General features: G+C 40.9%; 1 protein-coding gene across 5 annotated transcripts in view; it reads right to left on the minus strand.

Moving 5' to 3' along the window:
* Nucleotides 1–6,148: 6,148 nt before the first annotated feature.
* The window catches only part of SPOCK3 (SPARC (osteonectin), cwcv and kazal like domains proteoglycan 3), a 186,337-nt gene continuing 170,210 nt past the window's right edge, over nucleotides 6,149–22,275 (minus strand). For all 5 annotated transcript variants that reach the window (XM_066632198.1, XM_066632197.1, XM_066632196.1 and 2 more), the window contains 4 exons: nucleotides 12,544–12,762; nucleotides 11,194–11,256; nucleotides 8,437–8,574; nucleotides 6,149–6,312 (listed from right to left, as the gene is read on the minus strand). In XM_066632198.1, coding sequence (XP_066488295.1) covers nucleotides 6,149–6,312; nucleotides 8,437–8,574; nucleotides 11,194–11,256; nucleotides 12,544–12,762 — 584 coding nt within the window. The remainder of the gene's footprint in view (nucleotides 6,313–8,436; nucleotides 8,575–11,193; nucleotides 11,257–12,543; nucleotides 12,763–22,275) is intronic.

Genomic DNA, 22,275 nt, shown 5'->3' on the forward strand with positions numbered 1-22,275 from the left:
ATAAGCTTTCTAGTATTAGCTCTGATACGTGGAAATGAGAACTCATTCATATTAACACCTTATTGGCTCCCTGTTGTGTTATAACAACACCTCATTGGCTCTTGTAACAATCAGTCTCATTGTTCAGATTTGAGTTAGGAAAATCCATTTTTTGCTACATAAGGCAGGTGTGCTTTCCTTTTCTGGTTATTTGGCTATACCTTTTGATAGAATACAGATAATTCACCATAATTTGTTTCATTGCATTCTGCATTAAATGATACATAACATGATGGTATTACTTGAATACCAAGGTTTTGTCCAGTAGTGGTGTCACCCCTGAGTGTGTCACCCAGTGTAGTTCACACCCCCTATATCCCCTAGCGATGCCACTGACTGGAGGCCATAAGTTTCTGGTTATTTTCCCAGTGGGTCTCATTGTTCATCTCCCTGCTCCCCCTTCCCTTCATGTTCTCACACAGCCCAGTTGGTTTATTTCATCAGTACTAACCACAAAGTGTTAAACACAAGTATGACACTGCTTCCTTAGCTTGCTGAAGCTCAAGCAGACACAGGGTGGAGGAGATGTAGTGGTCTCTCAGTGAGAGTCCTACTTGGAAGACTATTGGGGTGGATCAAGCACTAGGATGCCTTGCTAGCCTGAATTAAAAATGTTTATATCCCACTTTTGCTACATTTATTCACATGGCAAAAAAAATAAATTTGTGAGCCACTTTGGGACAGGAACCATCTGAAAAGAAACAGAAAGTGCACACAGTACCAGCAAGCAGCAATTGGGAGGGATATTATTCCAGGGTGAAGAGGGGCAGTGGCTACCTCTGTGTTAAATGCAAGAGATCCACCATTAAAAAAAATATATATATGTTTTGCTCAATTAACAGAGGTAAATTTTTTTGTAGTTTTTGATGAACAGCATTAGTGATTAAGTAAGTTTTGAAAAGCACATTAAGTGACTGAGGGCCCAATCCTATCCAACTTTCCAGCACTGGTGCAGCTGCAGTGCAGCCCCAACATAAGGAAAAAAAAAATGTTCCCTGACCTTGAGGAGGCTTCTGTGACTGTCTCCCCACCAAAGGATGCAGCAAACGCCCCATCAGCACGGAGGCACCGGCATGGGAAAATCGGATAGGATTGGGCCCTAAGCCTGCCAACATTTTTCTTCTAACAAAGCTCCTATGTTTTTGAGAGAGTCAGCTTTCAGACTCTTTTTACAGAAGAGTAAGAGATAGAGCTGTCCTATCACAAAATTCTATTCCAGGAATGGAAAGGGCATTCAAGGTCACCTGTCCAAGCTTCTGCTTGAAGTAGGAAAATCCACTCTAGAACACTTCCAAAAGGTGCCTGTCAAGCTCAACTTGAAGACCTCCAACAATCTTCCCTGTAGCTATGCAGCTGTTATTGAAGGCTCACGCAGCTTCCCCCTTCATGCTCTGGAGCTTGGTGAGGATGTCATTGCCAAGTACTCCACAGTCATCCCTGTGCAGCCACCATAGTGCTCCAACCTGTACAGGTAAAAATTACAGGAAACATTGATCTCCAGTGAGGGAGAACCCACCCCTCAGTCACGGGTTCCACTGTTGAACTACTCTTACCGTTAAGAGTCACCCCTCCCTTTGTAGAGAGTTGTCATGGAACTCAATACTACAGTGACTCTCCTCTTCCAGTGCTTAGGCTCTGATCCTGCAAGGAAAAAGGGACTAATGAGCGTTTGGCCAACAGTAGCAGTGGCTGGAATAGCAGACATTCACAAAACAAAGTTTATCTGCATGCAGGAGTTCATGGCCAATAGGGTTCCTCCCAGTTCTAAACAGTGTATATATTACCCTGGATCTTCTATATGAGAGGCACTTCAAGTACCTGTTGGTGAGCAAAGGTCATTCAGCCAGTAGTTATGAATACTGTGCAGGTGACCAGGAAAGGGAGACCATAGGAAACACTGCTGCACTCAGACTTTGAGACATGGTATTCCCTCACCTCTGTGAAGTGCACTGTCTTGGTTTCTTCAGTGGCAGGGTGTGTCCTTTTATTAGCATAATTTAGAGAGCAATGATAATTTAAATTGGTTTATAAATCTGATAAAGTCTAATGCACAAGGTGATACGTGCAAGTGGAAGGCGCACAGGGCACCCCCCCAATTTCTGTTGATTCTCCCCTCCTACCACATCCACTACACTCCATTCTACATGGTTCTAGAGCAGGGGTTCCCAATGCTTTTTCACTTGCGTCCCCCTGGCAGCCATGTCCATAAATTGTACCCCTCATATTAGCAAATGTTTGTAATTAATATAGTTGCTGTTACTTCACATTTATGTTTTCAGTTACTGATCCATATCTGATAATATACAAATTGATGACCAGAAACTAGCAGATGCTGGGGCTTCCACAGCCAATTAGCTGCTCTCCTTCCTGCTTTGCCAGTCCCGCAAGGCATTCTAATACAGATCTGCCTTTTCCTACATTATTCAATTATTTTTCCAAGTACCTCTAAAGATTCTGGCAAGTACTCCTAGGGGTACACATACCCCAGGTTGGGAACCATTGTTCTAGAGGATCCACAAATCTCCAAGAGTGGATTTTTTGTGGCATATAGGGCTGCAGAGGAGAAGAGGGATAGAAAAGCCCCTTTGCACATGCAGAACTCCATTCAAGCTCCTTTGAATACATCCTTCAATATGGACCAATAGTAAAAATACTGCTACACTTTTAGTAACACAAGGCAAAGGAATATCATAATTTCGTTTCTAGTGTAAAAGACAAGGAACAGACTCTTCCAGTTGCTTGTGCATTGGTTACCTTACTGGCGAATAATTCTTAAAAGCCATTTCTGAAACTGTCATTGTTTGGAGAGAAGGTGAAAAGGAAGATTGTGCAGCCATAATTGAGCCAACCAGACTGTGATACCTTAGCAACTGCTTCCATTGCAGGAGAAATTGCTGTTCACCAGCCCTCACTTTGCCAGGCCAAATGAGCTGATCAACTGATTTTTCCCCCAGAAGGTGTAAGTGTTGTACATCCTTTGCTCTGGACAAGGTAGCTGTGTTAAGGTTACAGACATCTCTACTGGATGGTACCTACATCACCACTACAAAGTGCATTTCTCATTACTTTCCTGCTCACTTATGCATTCCGAGTACTTCACAGTTTGAAGTGTATTTTTCTTAACTTAAAAAAAGAAAGAAAAGAAAGCTTCAGAGGCTATGCAGTGACACTCTCCAGTGCTCAGGCTTGTATGGTGCACAGTAAAAACAGCTGTAGCAGGTTCCTTCTCCAAATTATTAGTTTTTCAAACTAGTAAATAGTATAGTGCAGTGGTTAGAGCATTTGATTTGGACCAGAGAAACTAAATTCAAAGTCTCTGAATCTTGTTCAGACACCAAACTCATTGAGTTGCCTTTAGTCAGTCATCATTTCACCACCTTGGCCTCCTCACAGGATTTTTGCCAGAATAAAATAAATTTTAAAATAGAATTTTTTAATTTTTATTTTGCAGATAATTGCTTTTGCATTTTTTTTTTCTTAATTAAACCTAGGTCTCCAGAATGAACACAAAGGCAGGTTAAACGCTGCAAATTCTATGTCCTTTGTTCAGGATTCTGTCTTGTGTGTAGGTAGAAATGGCACCCAAAAAAAATCACTTCAGGAGTTTTGACGCCATCCTCCAAACTAGGATGGTACAAAAGTTGGCATGGTTCATGTGTTGCTACACTGCATGCATTCAGGCTGACATACATGCACCCTCAGCTTTCTCAAAGCTGCACTGTTACACAATGGCTCCAGTAAATTGATATGATTCCCCCTCCCAGATTAGCATAAACATTTATACAAGAACAGATAGGATGCATGAGGACAAGCAGAAGAATTATAATTTCAAGACACTCTATAGTCTCGCTACAGGAGTATTTCTCAACGTTTGCCCCACCATACCACTTCACATGGTCCACCTATTGGAAGTACCACCAGAAGCAATTGGTAATGCTGTCATCACTAGTTACTTCCAGATTGGGATGCCAGACATGACACAATAAACAATGGTAAGGGGCACAGGGTGCATGGGAGCGCTTTTCTGAGCATGCCAAAAGCACACTGGTGCTCTGCCCACTGAGCCAAGCTTCCTACCACTCACTGCTTGTGTTGAGTTGCTGGTTTTGGCAGAGGTCTGGGGCTCCTATACCACTGGACACCACCTCAAGTACCACCAGTGGTACGAGTACCACTGTTTAAGAAACACTGCGCTACAGTCAACTCATCTTTCAAAAGTTCAGATCCAAGAGATAAATACAGCTCCTAGAACAAACAGAAGGAAGATCCAGAACAGACTCCATTGTTCTGCACACCATTCACCAACCACAACGTCCTCAATGAAAATCTAATGCAGGAAGAGCATCAATGGAGAAAGGGCTGGCTATGGCTTAAGAACTTCCACAACATACATATTGCCACAGTTAAATCATAGTAAAATATATGGGCTATTGCCCAGAACTGCTGCTTGGTGGATTACTCATCTGGGTTCAGGAACTCCTCAATGGATAAACATTGCCAATTCCTCTGTTAGCTATACCCACAAGAATCATCACGACATTCTGGATAAAACTTGGTTACAAGAGTTTTTATTTTGCAAACTATACATAAACTTAAAAAAAAGAAAACTGCAGTATACTTTAATATTACAATAAGACAATAATTAAATTTAGTATTAAACCTATTGAAAACAAATGCAAAGAAACAACCAATTTTTCTTTTAATTAACTGCAGATAAAAATCAGGGAAAACAGTAACACACAGTTGAAATTAAACAACTGCTTGCATAATATTACACAGGTTCTTTCAATTTTATTGTGGCACAAAGCCACAGGTCTTGATATGAATGAAGGTGGTGGAGTTTCAAAACGTCTGCACAATTAATTAACATGCTAACATAAATACAGTGATTAAAATAATTTTCTCTACAGTCAAATTTGAATGCTATTCTACTTAAGAATTATAATGTATTCTACATGGTAATTACATAACAATGGGGGTGGGGAAGAAAATAACCCATTTCTTCATTCCAGCAGCAGTACCTATATTGATATTAAATTTGGAATTTGGTAATGCTCCACTATTTCCTAATAAATCTTATATTGGTATGCATGCTATAAATCTCTCTATTTTGCAAGGCACCTTACAATACTCCTCTAATGTTCTGAACTAGAAACCAAACAGGGCATAATTAGGAAAGATGTAAAATTAGTTTCTGAGTTGGAAAACTAAGAAGCCACAGTAAGGAGTTAGAAAGCATTTATTGGGGCAAGTGTCTTTGTCAAATACAGTAATATATAAACACACTCTTTATGTAAAGTTTTCCCATTAAAATATGTTAAACTAATTTTATGGCTAAAAAACGCTATAGAAATAAAGATAAAATGATCAGGCTGCTTGCAAATGTAACAAGCTTACATGATTTTGACATTAAAAAAGAAAAAATAATCCCTAAAAAAAAAGGACAACAAAACTTTAGAATTGCAGAAATTAGGCTTCTCCGGGTTCACTGCATTTAAAAAATCAGTTCAAGATCCTAGTAGTTGCAAAGTCGAAAACATAGCAGTTGCGAACACAAAGAAGGCCTTGACTTGTCTTCTACAGACATGGCTTCTCCACTTCTCTGGTAAATTATAAAACTGGCGACATGTTATGTCTTTATTGAACTTTACTTATCCTGCCCATGCATATTCTGAAAAAAGAAATGTTCACATGGTCTAAAACACAGTTAAAAAGTTTAAGGTTGCTTATACCTGCTTGAAGTGGCCAGACACAAACAGTCCCAAATAGAAGAGGTCTCTTTTCACGGAAGTTTATTTAAAGTTTGGTTGTCCTTATGATTATCTGCACATTTAAGGTTTTTTATTTTTTTTGTAGCACATACACATTCCTTTCTTCAGGCTAGAATCCAGTGTGTTTTCTTCTGCTCAATGGCATATCAAAACAACACATAATATAATGATTTTCATTTAAACAAAGAAAGTCTATGACTCCAGCTGCAATATTTCAAATAATCATACAAAATATACATGTTGTTTAGAATCCTTTTGCCCTTCAAAAGGAATAGGGATTTCCTGGGGTGCCATCTGGTAAATGTTAGAAAGAGACAATTTATTCATAGCTATAAGCATCAAATATATCCTTCATGCTCATCAACGTCATCGTCATCGTCGTCCCCTTCATCCTCATCGTCATCTTCAATTTCATCTTCATCATTCATCATATCATCCTCATCATCTGTCCATTCGTGGAAATCGCCACTGGCAAAATCACCTGATATCTCTAGATCAATAGCTAAGAAAAATTATAGCTGTGTCAGTTTGTATCAAGGTTTGCTTCAAGGTATTACACAAACAGAAAATAATATTCTGGCAGGATTTTCCACAGTGACCTAAAGCAGTTTAAGGTCATATCCCTGGTTGAGTTCATTTATTACAGTATTTATTTACTGCTTTTCTAGAAGACTCACAGATTTGAGTCACACAGACTCAATGAGTTGAATGCCACAGGAACATAGTGATTCTTCTGAAGGTTTGTCTATATCAGATTGTCTGTTGTACAATGAGAAGAAAGAAAACTGGTGAATGGGCTCATTTCCCCTATTGATTATGATAGATATCAAATGTTCTTATACTATTGCTAGAAGTAGATGACTTGTTCAAAGGAATTCAGGGTCTCTGTACCTTTCAAAGAACTCTTGCCCTCTGGGGCAGGACTTTGGGGCGTCGGGCCCTGGCCTCTGCCCCCTTAAGGGGTGGGGCAAGTGAGGAGGCAGTGGTGCAATCCCCAGGATTGCGCTGCTCAGGGGGCTGCAGGGGCTTGGTTGAACTTACCAGAGCCTCCTGCAGCCTCCCAAGGGTGCAGGGAGCCCTGCACGACCGTCTGCAGGGCTCCCAGATGCTTTAGAAGTGAAAGTGGAGTGACCACGCCCCACCCCCACTAAACTGGAAGTGGAGCATGATCACTCCACTTTCACTTTTGAAGCACTGGGGAGCCCTGCAGACACTCGCGCAGGACTCTCTGCACCTCCGGGACGCTGCAGGAGGCTCTGGTAAGTAAGTACAGCCAAGCCCATGCAGCCCCCTGAGCACATGATCCTGGGGACTGCATCGCTGTCTCCCCCCACCCCCAGAAGAACTTAGATCGGTTTCCAAACTCCCAGAGAGTTTGAAAATCGCTGCTCTAGGGCCATGTTGAAGCCCCAAGGTCCTCCTCACTGTCCGAGACGCGTCCTTTTTTTGCCCAAACCTTTGGTCTTCTTGCTCCAGAGGAGCATGTGCTCTGTCAGTGTGTGCTGTCTGAGAAGTGGCGTAAAGCACTTTCCAATGGTGTGCCTTCTAGGAGCACCACTGGGAAGGCCAGAGCCTTCTTGCTGATGCGCAGAGCAGGTAAGTAGGTAGGTCTGGCACAGGAGCATAAAATGGGGCAGGAGAAGGTGTGGGCAGGTAGGGTCTGGGAGGGGGGCACGATTGATAGTGCCAGCATGTGCTGTATCCTATCCTCCTACCTGGGCCTGATCAGCCAACATGGGTGCAAGCGGATGTACACCAGCCAAATGGTTCATGGAGGTCTAAGTTAATCCATTGCAGCTGCTGGGCCTTACCCCACGGCAAGAGAACAAATGAAAGTCCTAAAGGAGACTTCCAGCAGTCAAAACTTCCCCGCAGGATGCAGCATATCCTGCACTGGCACCACTTCGTCAGTGTGGGGAAATTTAGGTAAAATTGGGCTGCCAGCTCCCAAGGACACAACCTTAGCAGAAAGTTAAACATTTAAACACAGGAATTTTAAAATGCCAATTACTTAAGCATGTCTATGTAAAATTGCTCCATGAAATTATATATTTCACCTGCACTATAAATACGAAAAAACCCTGTCAAAATTAACTTTATTAAAATAAACAGATATAATACAATGATTTCTAACAGATTGAACAGAAGTGAGAAGTGGGTATTTATTTAATGGACCTATAATAGAGAAGGTGTTGATTGCAATTTACTGAGAAAGCTGATTTGCCACAATGCCCATGGGACAAAATGATTCATTTAAAAATCTTCTTACCCACTGGTGCATTTTAATACATCTGCTAATAAGAACATAAGAAGAGCCCCACTGGATCGAGCCAAAAGCCCATCTAGTCCAGCTTCCTGTATCTCATAGTGGCCCACAAGATGCCTCAGTGTGTACACAAGACAACAAAATACCGGTATCCTATTGCCACTCCCTTGTATTTGGCATTCAGATATGGCCTACTTCTAGAACCAGGAGGCAAATGATCCTTTATGACTGAACTGAGAAAATGCAATTCTCTGTTTCGTGCAGGTCAGACAAGAGGACACTCTAAAGTTTCTGGCCTTCACAATGATATGCTATTTTCTTATTCTTAACAACAACAATCAAAAGATTCCTGTGCCTTACCACAATCTGCAGCACCATGCGTTCTGGATCCTGTCACTTCATTGCCATATCTGTCAACGCACCAGCATTGCCCTGCGCTTCCATGGCACTGGGTTGGTTTGTAGTACCCATCTTGATCACATAAAGGGATGTACTGCCCTGTGCAATAAAGAAACACACCAAAAGAACAACCAATCACTCTAGCAGCATAAACTCATGATCTGTCTTCAACCAAACAAATCATGAATACAGTTATAACATTTGTAGATGAGTTATCTACAGGGTCAGCCACATAATGAGGTGAACTGCAGTGGGTTCCTCAGGCAGCAGATTATTGGGAGAGGGGACACAGAGAAGGTGCCTGGCTGCCACACTGGGGTCATGCTCTCATGCTGCTGTATATCCTCTCCTTCACCTACTTCAAATGTTCCACAGATCACAGCAACACTATTGCTATCACCTCGCTTGGATCTGAAAAGGAGAAGGGGCAGGGCAGAAAAGAAGAATAATAATACAGGCATTTATATACCGCCTTTCTTGGTCGTCAGCTTTCTCCTCAGACTTTAATTCAAGGCGGTTTATATAGGCAGGCTGTTCTAAATCCCCATAGGGATTTTTACAATTGAAGAAAAGTTCTATCTTTCAAGAACCGCACAACATTTCAGATGGATCTTTTATGGTCTGTTATCACTTTCTGGTCTCCAGATTCCTCCCACGCAGGCTGACAAGCAGCTTCTTCATCTCTCCAAGAGCAGGTGGAATAACTCGGCTGAGCTTGTCAGCTGCTTCAAGATCTCGCCATTCATGGTGCCAGTGGCCTCGAACTGGCAACCTTCGGATGTTATCTTCAGGCAAACGGAGGCTCAACCCTCTAGACCAGACCTCCTGCCTGGTAACCAGACCTGATTACCCCTACCTCTTTTCCTGTCTGTCCCCTTCCTCCTCTTGTGAGGCAGCAACATCTATGTTGCACTTCTCTGTGAAGCATTCTGAGGAGGCAGTGAGAAGGTTTATGCTGAAGAGCCACAGTGGTGGGGGACAGAATGGGTGATGTTTGGTGCCCAACATGAAATTTTTGGATTGCTCTCACTTACTTTGAAGTTGTATTAATAACAAATCAAAAATTCCTCTGGCTGTCCGAAAAGGTCTCTGTTCCACAAGGAATAGTCTATATCTTTTTTCACTGATTCATTGATAATTCATAGTTGTACTGTTAAGACATATTAGAATGGAAAGAATGCTCTCTGCAAGAGCAATATTTCATATTAGCTACCATGAAAGTGTGATAAAAGAAAAAAATATATATGGGCATATGGCAGTGGTACTCAAACTTTTCCGGCCAGTGGCTCCCTTGACCCCTGTGGCTGTTGGCCATGACTCCCCATCATGTTCCTAAGGGCTGGAAGTGACATCATTAAACAGGAAGTGGCCAGAAATATTAACTATATTAAATACAATATTATACTATTATATTTATTATAATATAATATAAAATATTAAATATATATTAACTATATTAATATTAATTATATTAATCATATCGTTATGATTTCCAAAGAAATACTGTACAGCCTGGATCAGATATCACTTTCTCCTGTGAAAGGTTTTGGGGCTGTGGCCTACAAAAACCTGAAAATCTCAATGGAGTAAGCAGTGTGCCAAAACGGCCAACTGAGACAATAACATCAGATGGTACTTGATGTTAAAGTGCAAGAAGCTCAAACACACACACACATTTTATACTCTTAACTATTTACATAACTATTGTTTAATTTAGACATAATTTTTTTATCTGCACCTACACATAACCTGGATAAAAAAGGAGAAACAAAATGTTCAAAAATCACAAGTACTCTTCATTGCCACAAAAGGTTAAACTTAGCATTTCAAGATATTGCTAATATTTTTAGTCAATTGTATCAGTCATACTGATAGATTCCAAACATTTTCATCAATTAAAAAGGTGTGTCTGATTAATCAGGTAACAAAACTTTAAAAAGTATCTAAGAAACGTTGTAAACAAAAACCAAAAGCATCAAATTTTATCTTAGAAGAGGCATTCTCTCTTCTTTCTGACACAAAAGAGAATGCCTCTAAGCTGATGACTGAATTCTAGATGAAAAGGACGAACACTTGTGTTTTAAAATGTTTCATTGATATGCAAATTTGATAAAAAATAATTTAATTAATTAAATATTTGTTGCTTTCACTATGCAGTTTGACCTCAAATGACAATAATTTCTGTGTTTATTCTAGAGAATGGTGTATCACATCAGATTAACTATCCTCTGTAGCCTCTCTCAAAGTCTATTAAATCAGAATAAGAATTCTACTCAAGTTTTCACAACACAGTTTTCAAGTTATTGTTTCAGTTTTCCATGAATATAGTGAAGTCCAATGTTTTAACGTTAATAGCTATACAAACATTTACAGTGAAATAATTATTCACAGAAGTTCTATATTCCATAGGGAATGTTACAGAGAACACTTAAAACCAGATGTCATTTTATTACTGTATCATCCAGTCATTTTCTTGGTCTCTTTTCTTTTTTAAAGTGTAAAAATGGACATTCTAGGAGTGTAATAAAACAGATGTAATATCTTAGAACTGATAAGGTAATAAAACTAACTTTAATAGCTTTCAGAGACTTTATAAATTCTGTTACTAAAACTTGGTTTGGTCCATCATTTTAGGATTCATATTGATTTTGTGTTGCAGTTTCACTAGGGTTATTTATGTAAGCAATAAAAACTTCAAAAGGATGATCTATGACTTACCTAGGAGCTTCTTTCCTCCTTGCTGCTTCTGAATGTTGCTGAGCTCTATCTGGCAAGGTGGGTCTACAATAATATCAGATATGTTAAACTTCAGTTATGCTTCAGAATGGAGGAATGGACTCTTCAGATTCATTCTTAAATCATACACTTCAAATTGGTTTACTTCTACTGACTTCATTGTTATTCAGGGCTGTGAGCTGTAAGCCAGGGATATTACAAAGAAAATGAGAATTGCTTTGCTGGATAAGACCGAAGGTTTATCTAGCCCAGCATTCTGCTTCCATCAATGGTCCACTAGATGCCTCTGGAAAGCTCACAAGGCAAGCATGATAGGCCGGACTGGTCCAAGCCAAATTGGCATGCCAATTCCACTGTCCCTTCCCAAAACCCATGTAAGCTCTGCTTGTTCTGCTTATTTCAAACAGGACAAGAAGGCAGTGGCAGCAGAGCTCAAGGTAAGGGGAAAGACGAGGGCAGGCTCTGCTTTTCCTTGCCCACCAAGCCTGCTTAGTGGGTAAAAAAGAGGCTGAGGAGGCAGCAGCAACAGCAGTTTTTAAACCCTTTTTTCTTCCAGCAGTGCTGGAGAAAGAGATGGACTGCTACTTTCCTGATCCTCTTTCTCCTTGCTTTCAGTCAACTGAGGCAACACAGTGGGTGGTGGGCAGTTGGGCACCCCTCAACAAACAGGCACTCCCCCCCCAACTTGCTGTTTGAAGTGTGCATTTCAGTTAGCCTCACTGCTAGGCTCACCTCAATGTTGAGGGGCAGCCATTCTGTTTTTCACCCTTAATATCTGGTAATCAAAGGACATAAATCTGTTGTGGACACCCCTGTCTGCTGTTGTCTGAAAGGAAGGCAGCAGGGTTACAGGTTTCTGATTCTGAGGGGGAGTGTCACGCCCCCCCCCAGCAAAAAAACATGGCAGGGAGCCAGCAGAGCCAAAAGTGGCTTTCTCTCTTTCCTCTCCCACTGTCTCATATCTTTTACCAGGGAGAAGAGGGGTTTTTGGCTTCATGACTCCTCTCCTCAGTGACATCTCCTGTGCTGTTGAACATTTCTTTCTTCGTGGAGCCTTCACCATCAGCTGGCTCGAGTATCCTTACTGGTGCTGGATCCATTCCTTCTCACCCTGCCACTGTCTTAACTTGCTCTGGTGGGTGTAGGCAGCTTTGGCAATGGTCCTGGAGCAGTATCGCCTAATGTGACAGCACTCTGTTGGCAGCCATTTTGCTACAGCAGAAGTGTCTTCCACTGCCACAAAGGGCTCTGCACTCTGCCCAATCCTCAATAGGTTGGGCCATAAGCCTAAATGTCATTCTTTCATATTTGCAAATTATTCTAGCCTTTTACCTTGCTGTCTCTGGAAGCAATAGCACCACTCATTGTTGGATATCAAACTGTCTTTGTAAGTGTCACAAGAATTGAAAAATTCCTTGATGCACTGTACATTGTCAAGGTTAACATTTCCAAGCTCTGACTGGTCCAATAGCAGGTCATAGTTCTTATCAAGCCTGTTGAACATCCAGCCGAGGGAATCCTTGCAAATGGGTAAAATGCTGGTATCAAATCCTAAGAGGCAGAAAAACAAAATGATCAGATAAGAGAGAAAGGCAAAACTGACAGAAAGCCTGGCCAAGCAAAGGAAGCGCTTTGTCTTGGAAACAGCTTTACAAAATGCTGATCAAATACGTCACAGCGTACGCTGACGACACATGTGAATCAAGTAACGTGCTAATGGCAGAAGCAAATAAATCTTACATTATGTTATTTTTGCTCAAGGCATTTAGTAAAAATATGCTTTCTTTTAAATTATACAGTGTATATGAAAAATAGCACTGGTGTTCTTCATAGTAGTGACAGCAAAGGAGATTCTAGTAGTGCTTCCCCCCCCCCCCATACACTGCCTGTTTTCTTAAAAATGTAGGGTGGATTGGGGTCATTGGGGATGACTTTAGATTTATGGATCATCCTTGTCAGGACTATGTGTTGGGGAGTGGGAAGCTAGCTATGTCACTATTAATAGGATGATGGGCAAGGGGAGATATAGTGGTGGAGGTTGGGCAGGCTGTGGCAGGAGAGTCACTCAGAAGCAGACTCTTTCTCTTTCTGGCCCTTCCTCTAGCCCACTGGTGGCTCTGGCAGCAGCCTTGTCAGCCTGAAGCTGCTGTTGCTAAATGCCAGGTAAATAAATAATGAGACTAGCCTTATAGAGGATCTGATACTGGCTGAGGCTGCTGACTTGGCATATATCACGGAAACCTGGATGAATTATGGGACTGGGTTTTCCCTCCTGAGTTGTGCCTTCTGGGTTTCTGTGTATTCCAGCAACCATGGCTGAAAATGATGGGGAGGAGGAGTCATGCTGGACTACCTTGAGTTCATCTCCCTTGTCAGGTACCCTGTCCAGCAGTGTGACAGGTCTAAATGCCTGGATGCGGTGTTAAAAGGGTGTGGAAGATATATTCCCATGGCAAAATTCCAATACACCTACTGTTTGAAAACATTGGGGCAGTGTTTCTCAAACTGTGGGTCAGGACCCACTAGGTGGGTTGTGAGCCAATTTCAGGTGGGTCCCCATTCATTTCAATATTTTATTTTTAATATATTAGACTTGGTGCTACCATGGTATGTGACTGCATTTGGGGAAATGTCACATATTTGTACTTTACACATTGCTATGTATATGCTGTTAACAATGATACTCAATGGGACTTAATCCTGGATAGGATTGCAGCTTAGTATTGTTAAAAAAATTTCCTGCTTGATTATGTCACTTCCAGTCATGACATCACTTCCAGTGGGTCCTGAGAGATTCTTATTCTAAATAGTGGGTCCCGGTGCTAAACGTGTGAGAACCACTGCATTAGGGTATAGATAACAAAAATCTTGCCATTGCTAGAACTTGGGACAGACATTGTGAAAAGTATTCAAATATAGTGTAAAATGAAGTTCATTTATAAAAACTTTAACTTTCTTGTTGCCCTTGAACCAACAAGGGCAGTGTGAGGTTCGTTACCCGGGGTGCCCCGATCCACTAATTTGAGGACACCAAGGGAAGGTCTAGCAGAAAACTCTAACCCTAGATATTAATCTATGAATATATTTTAATTTTAAACAAGGTTATAGGCTTACACTGACAACTGTGGTGAGTCTACTTCTAAATGTTATATCGTCTTTAACAAAAGCAGCCTTCCTCTCCCATTTTATAGTTAATGCTACATACAGGCCTTGGATTTAGTTGTCACATTGCACATACCTTTAATTTAGAAATAGCAAAATATCCTTTAGATGCAAGACTATTACAGCTTAAAATACTCTTGCAAAGTATTTTTCCAGTAAAAAAAATATTATTGAAGAGTTAAAAAACATGGCTATTGGGGAACAAAATTCTTTATGGGACTGGAATACTGAATAATCTGCATTGTCGTCATGGTTAATGTAATAATTTTGACTAAGAGCCCACACTAAAATACTGAAGACTGCTGTCTGCAATGGGATACAGCATCTGAAAATTAGAAATTGATTATGATCTGTATTTGAATCTATGTTGGTAAGAGGACCGTCATTTCTTTGTCTATAGATCTATCAATTCAAATTATAACCAGCAAGTTGTACCATCTGGGCAAAACGGATTTGTAGAAAAGAAATCTACAAAGACAGTTTAGATGTTGTGCTGAGGGTTGTCCTGCAATTGTCTTGATTGGAGTCAGCCAAGGGAAACAGAGAATTTTGGCTTTTCCTGTCTATGCCTGAAGATATCTAACACAACAAAATGTACATTGTCCGCTGCAGGAATCTCTGAGGGAATAGTTGTGCTGACCTCTGTTGTCAAATTGTTTCCTGTTTTCAGAACAAAAAGCATGGCCAGAAGGATTGCCCGCTACAAAAGAAATTTCTTTGCAGCTTCTAATTCTTAGTGGAAGATTTTTGCCAAGGAAGTACTGTATTTATTGGATGAAATGTTGAGTAACTGAATTGGGATTTTTCAATAAACATATTTCTGTTACTGTATACATGCCACAGACCAGACTGTTCACAGTGAGAGAACATCTCCTTAATTTGTTAACTCATCATTTTGTTTGTTGAAGCTAAAGTTAAACAGAGGAATTCTTTGTGGAACTGTATTTTATAGCTACAATGCATTACTTTTTTAACATTTTAAGAACTGAAAATCCTATCCTCCCCCCATGGTGTAGCAGTGTCAAAAACAGGTGTGCTGTATTGGAGGAGGCAGGGAGACAGAATCGGGAAGCTTTAGAGGTGAAAGGGTTAGGTGAATCTCTTTTCACCTCTGTAAGGTTCCAACTTTGCAAGGGGTCTCCTCAGATCTTCATTAATGATTTTGCTAGCACAGATCAGAGGAGAGAAAGGGGTGGGGAGGCTGTGAGAAAGGAGTGGGGATGCACCCCCTCCTGCAGGCTCCCCTTCCCCTTTATGCCCCTCCTCCCCATCCCTTCCACCTCTTCCACTGACTTACCTGCTCTGATTGGCAGCCAGAGTGCCAACAACGTGGGTGGAAGGGCTCTGGAATTCCCACCATTGTCCCCAGGAGCACATGACTAAGTGTGCTGCTGGAGTGCCTATAACAACTGTCACTGGCAGCTTGACAACAATCAGTGCCAGCAGAAGGGGTGCTAGAACGCTTGCCAGTCCTGATAGAATTGGGCTGTAAGATACTTACAATTAAGCAGTTTCACAAAGCGCTGACTTTGCTGATAGTCATAGGTTTGTATATTTTTCCACAGTATCCAATAACCTCAATAGATTTACCACAGTACCCTCTTAACTTCACTGTCCCTATGCTCCTGACTGTGGATAGTGCCCCCCCCCAATTATAACAATGAACAGAAAACACAAAATAACCATTTTGATTCCTTTAATTCCTTTTGTTCTTAGAAATTCTATCCCCCCTCTCCAAAAAAAAATTACCTTTTGTTCCCAAATATTCTAATCTATATAAAGCGGACAGGGTACCTTTGGACACTAATAAGAAATGAAGTCCAAAAGATCCACCACATACATATATACACACATCATGGGATTTGTGGTCATAGAAAAATATTAAGAGCACGAGAGTCACAGAAATTGAAATGATGGGCAAGCTAAACAATGACTTAAAAATGGATACAATACTTAGATAAGCTCTGTGAAATGTCTTAGCCACACTTAGAATAATAGTTCTCAATATTGGAGTTTTTGCAATTTTATTTGCAGTTCTTGTGACTTCTTCACCACAGCCACCACTTGTGCCTCTCTTAGAAGCCACTCCTGAGAGTGAGAGACCCTCAGATATGAGGTGAGATGGGACATGGGAGGCTAAATGATGAGGGGAAATGGTTAAAAAAAAATGGGTAGGCTACCTTTGTGAGCAGAACTCTCACAAGAACTCTTGATTTTTGACAACTTTCCCCTCCCTTTCCAGGACCCCATGCCCATGTACAGTATTATTCTCAAGAGTCTCTCACCTTCAGGAGTGGCTTGTGTGTGGGGCAGGAAGACTCCAGAGGCTGCTGGAGGAGGGGGGGGGGAGGAAACTTCCCTTCCATGAGCTTCCTTACACTTACACTAACTCTAATTCAATCCACCAGAAATAACTGGAACCCAAACTTAACAGAAACTTTTATAAGTCAAATTATTGCTCAGGTACAACAAACAATGTGGTTTGGTATGAATGACAGAGAATTTAAGATATTCATTGTAACTAAATTGAAGGAAATTATCACTGACGGGTTGAGTAATTCAACTTCCCTATGTCTAGCGAGGCAAGCAAGCATGTTTTTGAAAGGCAGTTTCTTCTAAGAGGAAGACCTGCTGCACAAAGAAATTACATGTCAGAGGGTTTAAAATGAAGCATATGTCAGTGACAGACTTTTCAAAAGTTTTCTTCTAGGTAAGAAATACTGCAGCAAAAACACTGCCATTTTGGTTCATGTCATGTGATGCAATGTGTCGTCTTTTCCATATTGAATATACTGTGGTGTTCTGGTTCATGTTATTCTACACCAAAAAGTGCTTCTATTTATCAAAAACCCCACAAAGTGATTACTGTAATACTACCTTATTTACTATATACTACCTTTATTTACAATAAAACTGTTAACAAAACAGAGTGGAGGTAACATTTAGTTTGCTTAAATGAATCTTAGTATAGGATCTGTATGCATGCACTATTGAGTGTAATGCAGGATAATTTAACCATATAGAATAATAATTTATCCAATCTGATTACTTTTCCTGTCTGTTCATCACTCTCTGGGGAAACCCTCAATAAATCACATCCAATGAGCCCCCCCAGAACAAAAGCTAATATTCAAAAGATTATTTTTTCCCACTTCTCAGTAGACAATTTCTCAGTAGCAATGTACATTTTTCAGAATTGTTCAGTACCATTTAATTCTGTAATTCCCTAATTCAAAACCATTTAATAAAATCCAGTGATGTGAAAGAAAAACAGCATCCTTGCATCAGAATGGTTGCTTTAACAGACTCTATTATTCCATAATCTAAACTTTACCATGAAAAATGAAAATGCTCATTCCTTCCTCCATCTGACTCTTTAATAACAAAGACAAAGGCACACATTTTATTTGCCTGATGTCACAATTTTCCTGTTTCTTGATTAAGTTCAGCACAATCTAAGACTCATGTTGGAAATGTAACTGATCTTTCATGAAATTAAATATAGTTACTACTTCTGTGCTAGTTCCATTGCTGCCCTCAGCATTAGTAGTTCTGTGCTCTCCAAAGGTAATCCGGGTTTCAAAACCTCCTGACACAATTTTTCTACAATATGTCTAAGCAATTTCTATTCCCCCCCCCCCAGATTTTAACCTCCATAATGAGTCAATATTTGAATTAACTTATCGCGTTTTCTGCTCATTCTCTTTAACTATCAATGTAACATAGATGCTGGAATACCAAATAGATCTTTGTAGCAAACAAGGCAAAGAGCAGGAGTTACCCCAGTACCATTTTCTGGAATTTACCTTTCAGGAAGAATTACTATCTAGCCAGGAGATGCAGAGGGACTCCATGATTGATGGTGTAAAGTCACTGACAGGTTCAGCAGGACCAAAGAAATGAACTCCCCTAAAATGGAATCTAGTACATGCTCAGCTGAATTCACTATAAGATGTCCTCCACAATAATTCGACATGTCTACATAGATGTTTCACTGCAAGAAGCTCCTCAGAAAACAAGGGAGTCTGCTTCACTATATGACTAGGTAGAGGACACTCAGAAGTAATAATAGAGCTGTCAATTCCTTATTCCAAAGGTTGGTCAGAGCCCTGGCTGTATTACAGAACTTGACAGCAGAAAAATCCTCAGAGCCAACAAGATCCATAGGTAAACCTTTCAAAAAAGGGTTCCCATGCCCTTTTCTGAAAGGTGGCCAAAACTAAACACGACAAAGGAGTGATGCTAATCTCTTACACACCCAGATCACCACCCACCTGACCAGCAATAAACACAATGTGCACCGTGTGACCTGCCACACAGATAGGGGCAGAAACCGAGACAAACCCATGGCTGCCACAGTAGTCACAAAAGTCTGAGCTACTTCCAAGTCAGGGGTCTCAACATGGACATTGACATTCCGACACTAAAATCTGGAGGACTCCAAAACCACACCTGAGATCACACTGACCAGCTCAGGAAGGATGCTGTTGGGTAGCACATCAACAAAATTCCATCATATTTTGCCTATTCAGCATCAGGCATAAACTCTGAGAACTACTGAACAGGAGAGGAGTCCTGATGAACAGGAGTTCTGATGAACTACATCAGGAGAGGGGAACAGAATCACAATAGTGTATTGCAACCCCATCTCCCTGGTCCTGAAGCCTTAATGGTTACATTCCCTGAAAACATGGAAGATCTCAATCCTTCCTGTTCATCCAACCAGGTCTTTGTTATATACATCACTGTGGCACTCTACTGGGTATGCTACTGACATTGCATTCTGGAGTTTCTGGCTATTACATTTTTGAAGAGAGTTTTGCTACAGCCTTCATTTCTAAATCCAGAATGCCTCATGGGCTCTGATCCAAATATAGTTCTTAGAACCATTCAGATCTACTCAGTGTTATTGTTAACTAAGAGCCCACTACTAAGTAGAACTAAGAGTTCTACTTTACTGTCATCAGGTATTGCAATGACTACTATCCAAACTTTCTTGTCCTTCTTATCAATGGTGGTTATGCCTGGTGTGTTGTGTGGCAGATTCTTGTCGGGTTATATTCTAAAATCCCAGAACACTCTGACTTCTTCATTCTCTACTATTTTTTCAATTTTGCGGTCCCACCAGTTGTTACTTGCAGGCAGTTTATACAGGTCCAACCTTGCTTTAAAAAAATTGCTTTTCTTACTGTTGTAGGGAGACAGTCATACAAGCAATCATTCCATTCTTCAGCTGAACTAGGCAAAGGCAAGGGGTCCTTTGCATTTCTAATTGCTGGCTGCCTCTCTACAACAGTAAGAAAAGCAGTTTTTAAACCACAATTGTAAAAGGGACACACTTTTAAATTTTTTTAAACTGCTTATATTTTACGGTATTAGCAGGGAGTCCCAGAATCAAACCCCTGAGGATGTCAAGGAACAACCATATTCCGTTAGGCGCAATGGATGGGCAAGAAAGCTAGAAGTGGGTCTTTAATTCTATTTTTCCACTGTTCCACTGTTTTTTCATCCACAAATTTTTTATCCACTGGAGTTCCAGAACAGAACCCCAGTGGATAATGAGGGACAACCTGTATTTTTAACATGTGTTCCAATGAATTATTGTCACAACTTTGTCATGCCTTTCTTTGTAGTCAGTCTGCACAATCTTACTGCAACGGCTGACCAGGTGGTCCACCGTTTCATCAGCATCTTTATACAAGCAGACAATTGCTGCCCACATATGTTTTCTCAATTTTGCCTCTATATACATTTGTTCTTAGGGCTTAGTCTTAGGCAGCCAAAATTAATCCCCTTCCCCCTCCCCCTTCACTATCTCTCATGCACACTTTACATATTGATTGTATTTTGATCTGTAGGAGGCTTCCATTAGAAAAAAATGACATAATGCGTCATCTATAAGTTTACATTTCCTTTTCAAAGAATGGCCTTTTCACAGAGAAACTGACAGCCAGTAGACTCAGGTGCACAGTGAAACTGTGACTGTGATTAATGACATGGTCTTCTCTTTTGGAAGCAATGCAGACCAACCAAATTTAAATCATTAATGTTATTCTCAACTATTAGCCTACTCCCCCCACCCCCCGCCGAAAATAATGTTACTTTATTTGGTTCAGGTTGCAGCACTTGGCCTTTTACCAACTTGAAATATGGTCAGGGTCATTAAAAACCTTTCAGGAAACCTGAATTGGGCTGAATTCCAAAGGAAGTACTGAATTCCACAGATTGCTATAAATGTCCTTGCACTTCACGGTCCTTGGCATTTTCCTCTGTAAGGAATTCACCGATAGAAAAAGTCTTACAAGAAAAACCACCAATAACTGCAAATATTTCTGCTTTTATGTCAGGGGCTACATTTGGAATCTTGAAAGTTTTCAAGCACAAGTATTACAGCTACACTCTCACTGGTCCCTTGCTTTGTCACCTGGATAGGGAAAGGACCAAAATAAATACTTCCTTTTTATTAAAACTAATTTTAAAACTCAGCAGAGCAAAATGCCCCAAACTATTTCAACAGTTTTAAATAATGGCTTTATTGTTCTAGTCACAAAAATGCATGCTGCATCAGGTATTGTTTTACCAGTTTTATGAAAAACAACAACATTATCAATACATAAGAGCTTCATTCCTTGCAAGGCCATGGGGAGAGAAAGAGAATCAGAAGAGAATTAAGTACCCAATAGCTCTGTGCTGCGGTTGACAAACTGGAGTACAGAAATTAAATGCAAGATGAAGTGTGAAGTCCTAATCGCAGCTGAGGACACAGCATGTAGCACAGTAGCTAAGAGCAGGAGAGGAGAAGTCCCTAGTTCAACTCTCTGCTCAGCCTTAAAAACAGACTGGGCAGCCTTAGGCAAGACATCATTTGTTACACAAATGACACTGGCGCATAACATTAAAAAGGTGGCAGAGCAGCTTTCAAACTGACCCCTGTGGGAAAACCAACAGGAGCTGAGGGGCATCCAGTTCGGGACTCCTTATCCCTATGGGACGAGGACGGGGAGGTTAGAGAACAGAAGGGTAAAGACAAAGTAAGAGAAGAAATCAGGAATGGTAGCATGATGAGATGTGATAGATGGTTTGGCACAATGAGAGGTTGCAGGGATAAAGGAGCCAATAAGCAGCCCATCCTGGGGTATTCCATGTTCAAATGCTTTTATGCAAATGCCCGAAGTCTCCAAGCAAAATGGGAGAACTGGAATATTTGGTGACTAGAGAAAACTTTGATACAGTGGGCATAACGGAAACCTGGTGGAATGCAGAGTATCAGTGGATACCACAATCCCGGGCTATAAACTCTGCAGGAGGGACAAGGAGGGGTGTGGAGGTGGGGTGGCCATTTATGTCAAGGAAGGGATAGAATCCAGCAAAGTAGAGATTGAAGGCGGGTCCGACTCCACCATATAATCTCTGTGGGTTAAATTAACAGGCCTGAGGAGCGATGTAATACTGGGGGTGTACTATTATCCTCCAGACCAGAAACCGGAAGGGGATCTTGAAATGAGAAAACAGATCAGGGAGTGTCAAGGAGGAACAGGGTTGTAATCATGGGGGACTTCAATTATCCTCATATCGCCTGGGTCAATTTGTGTTCTGGTCAAGAAAGAGAGACTGGATTCCTTGACAAGCTAAATGACTGTGCCTTAGAGCAGCTAGTCATGGCCCACCAGAGGACAGGTGACTGGGTTTAATACTGTGCAGTACTCAGGACTTGGTTAGAGATGTAAATGTTGCTGAGCCATTGGGGTGGGGAACAGTGACCATGCTGTGATTTGTTTTGACATGCATGTCGGGGGAAGAGTACCAGGCAAATCTGTTACAAAAACTCTTGATTTCCGACAAGCAGACTTCCCTCAAATGAGGCTGGTTAGAAGGAGGTTGAAAGGGAAGGTAAAAAGAGTC

Source organism: Tiliqua scincoides, chromosome 6 (genome assembly GCF_035046505.1).
Source record: "Tiliqua scincoides isolate rTilSci1 chromosome 6, rTilSci1.hap2, whole genome shotgun sequence".
Lineage (NCBI taxonomy): Eukaryota > Metazoa > Chordata > Lepidosauria > Squamata > Scincidae > Tiliqua > Tiliqua scincoides.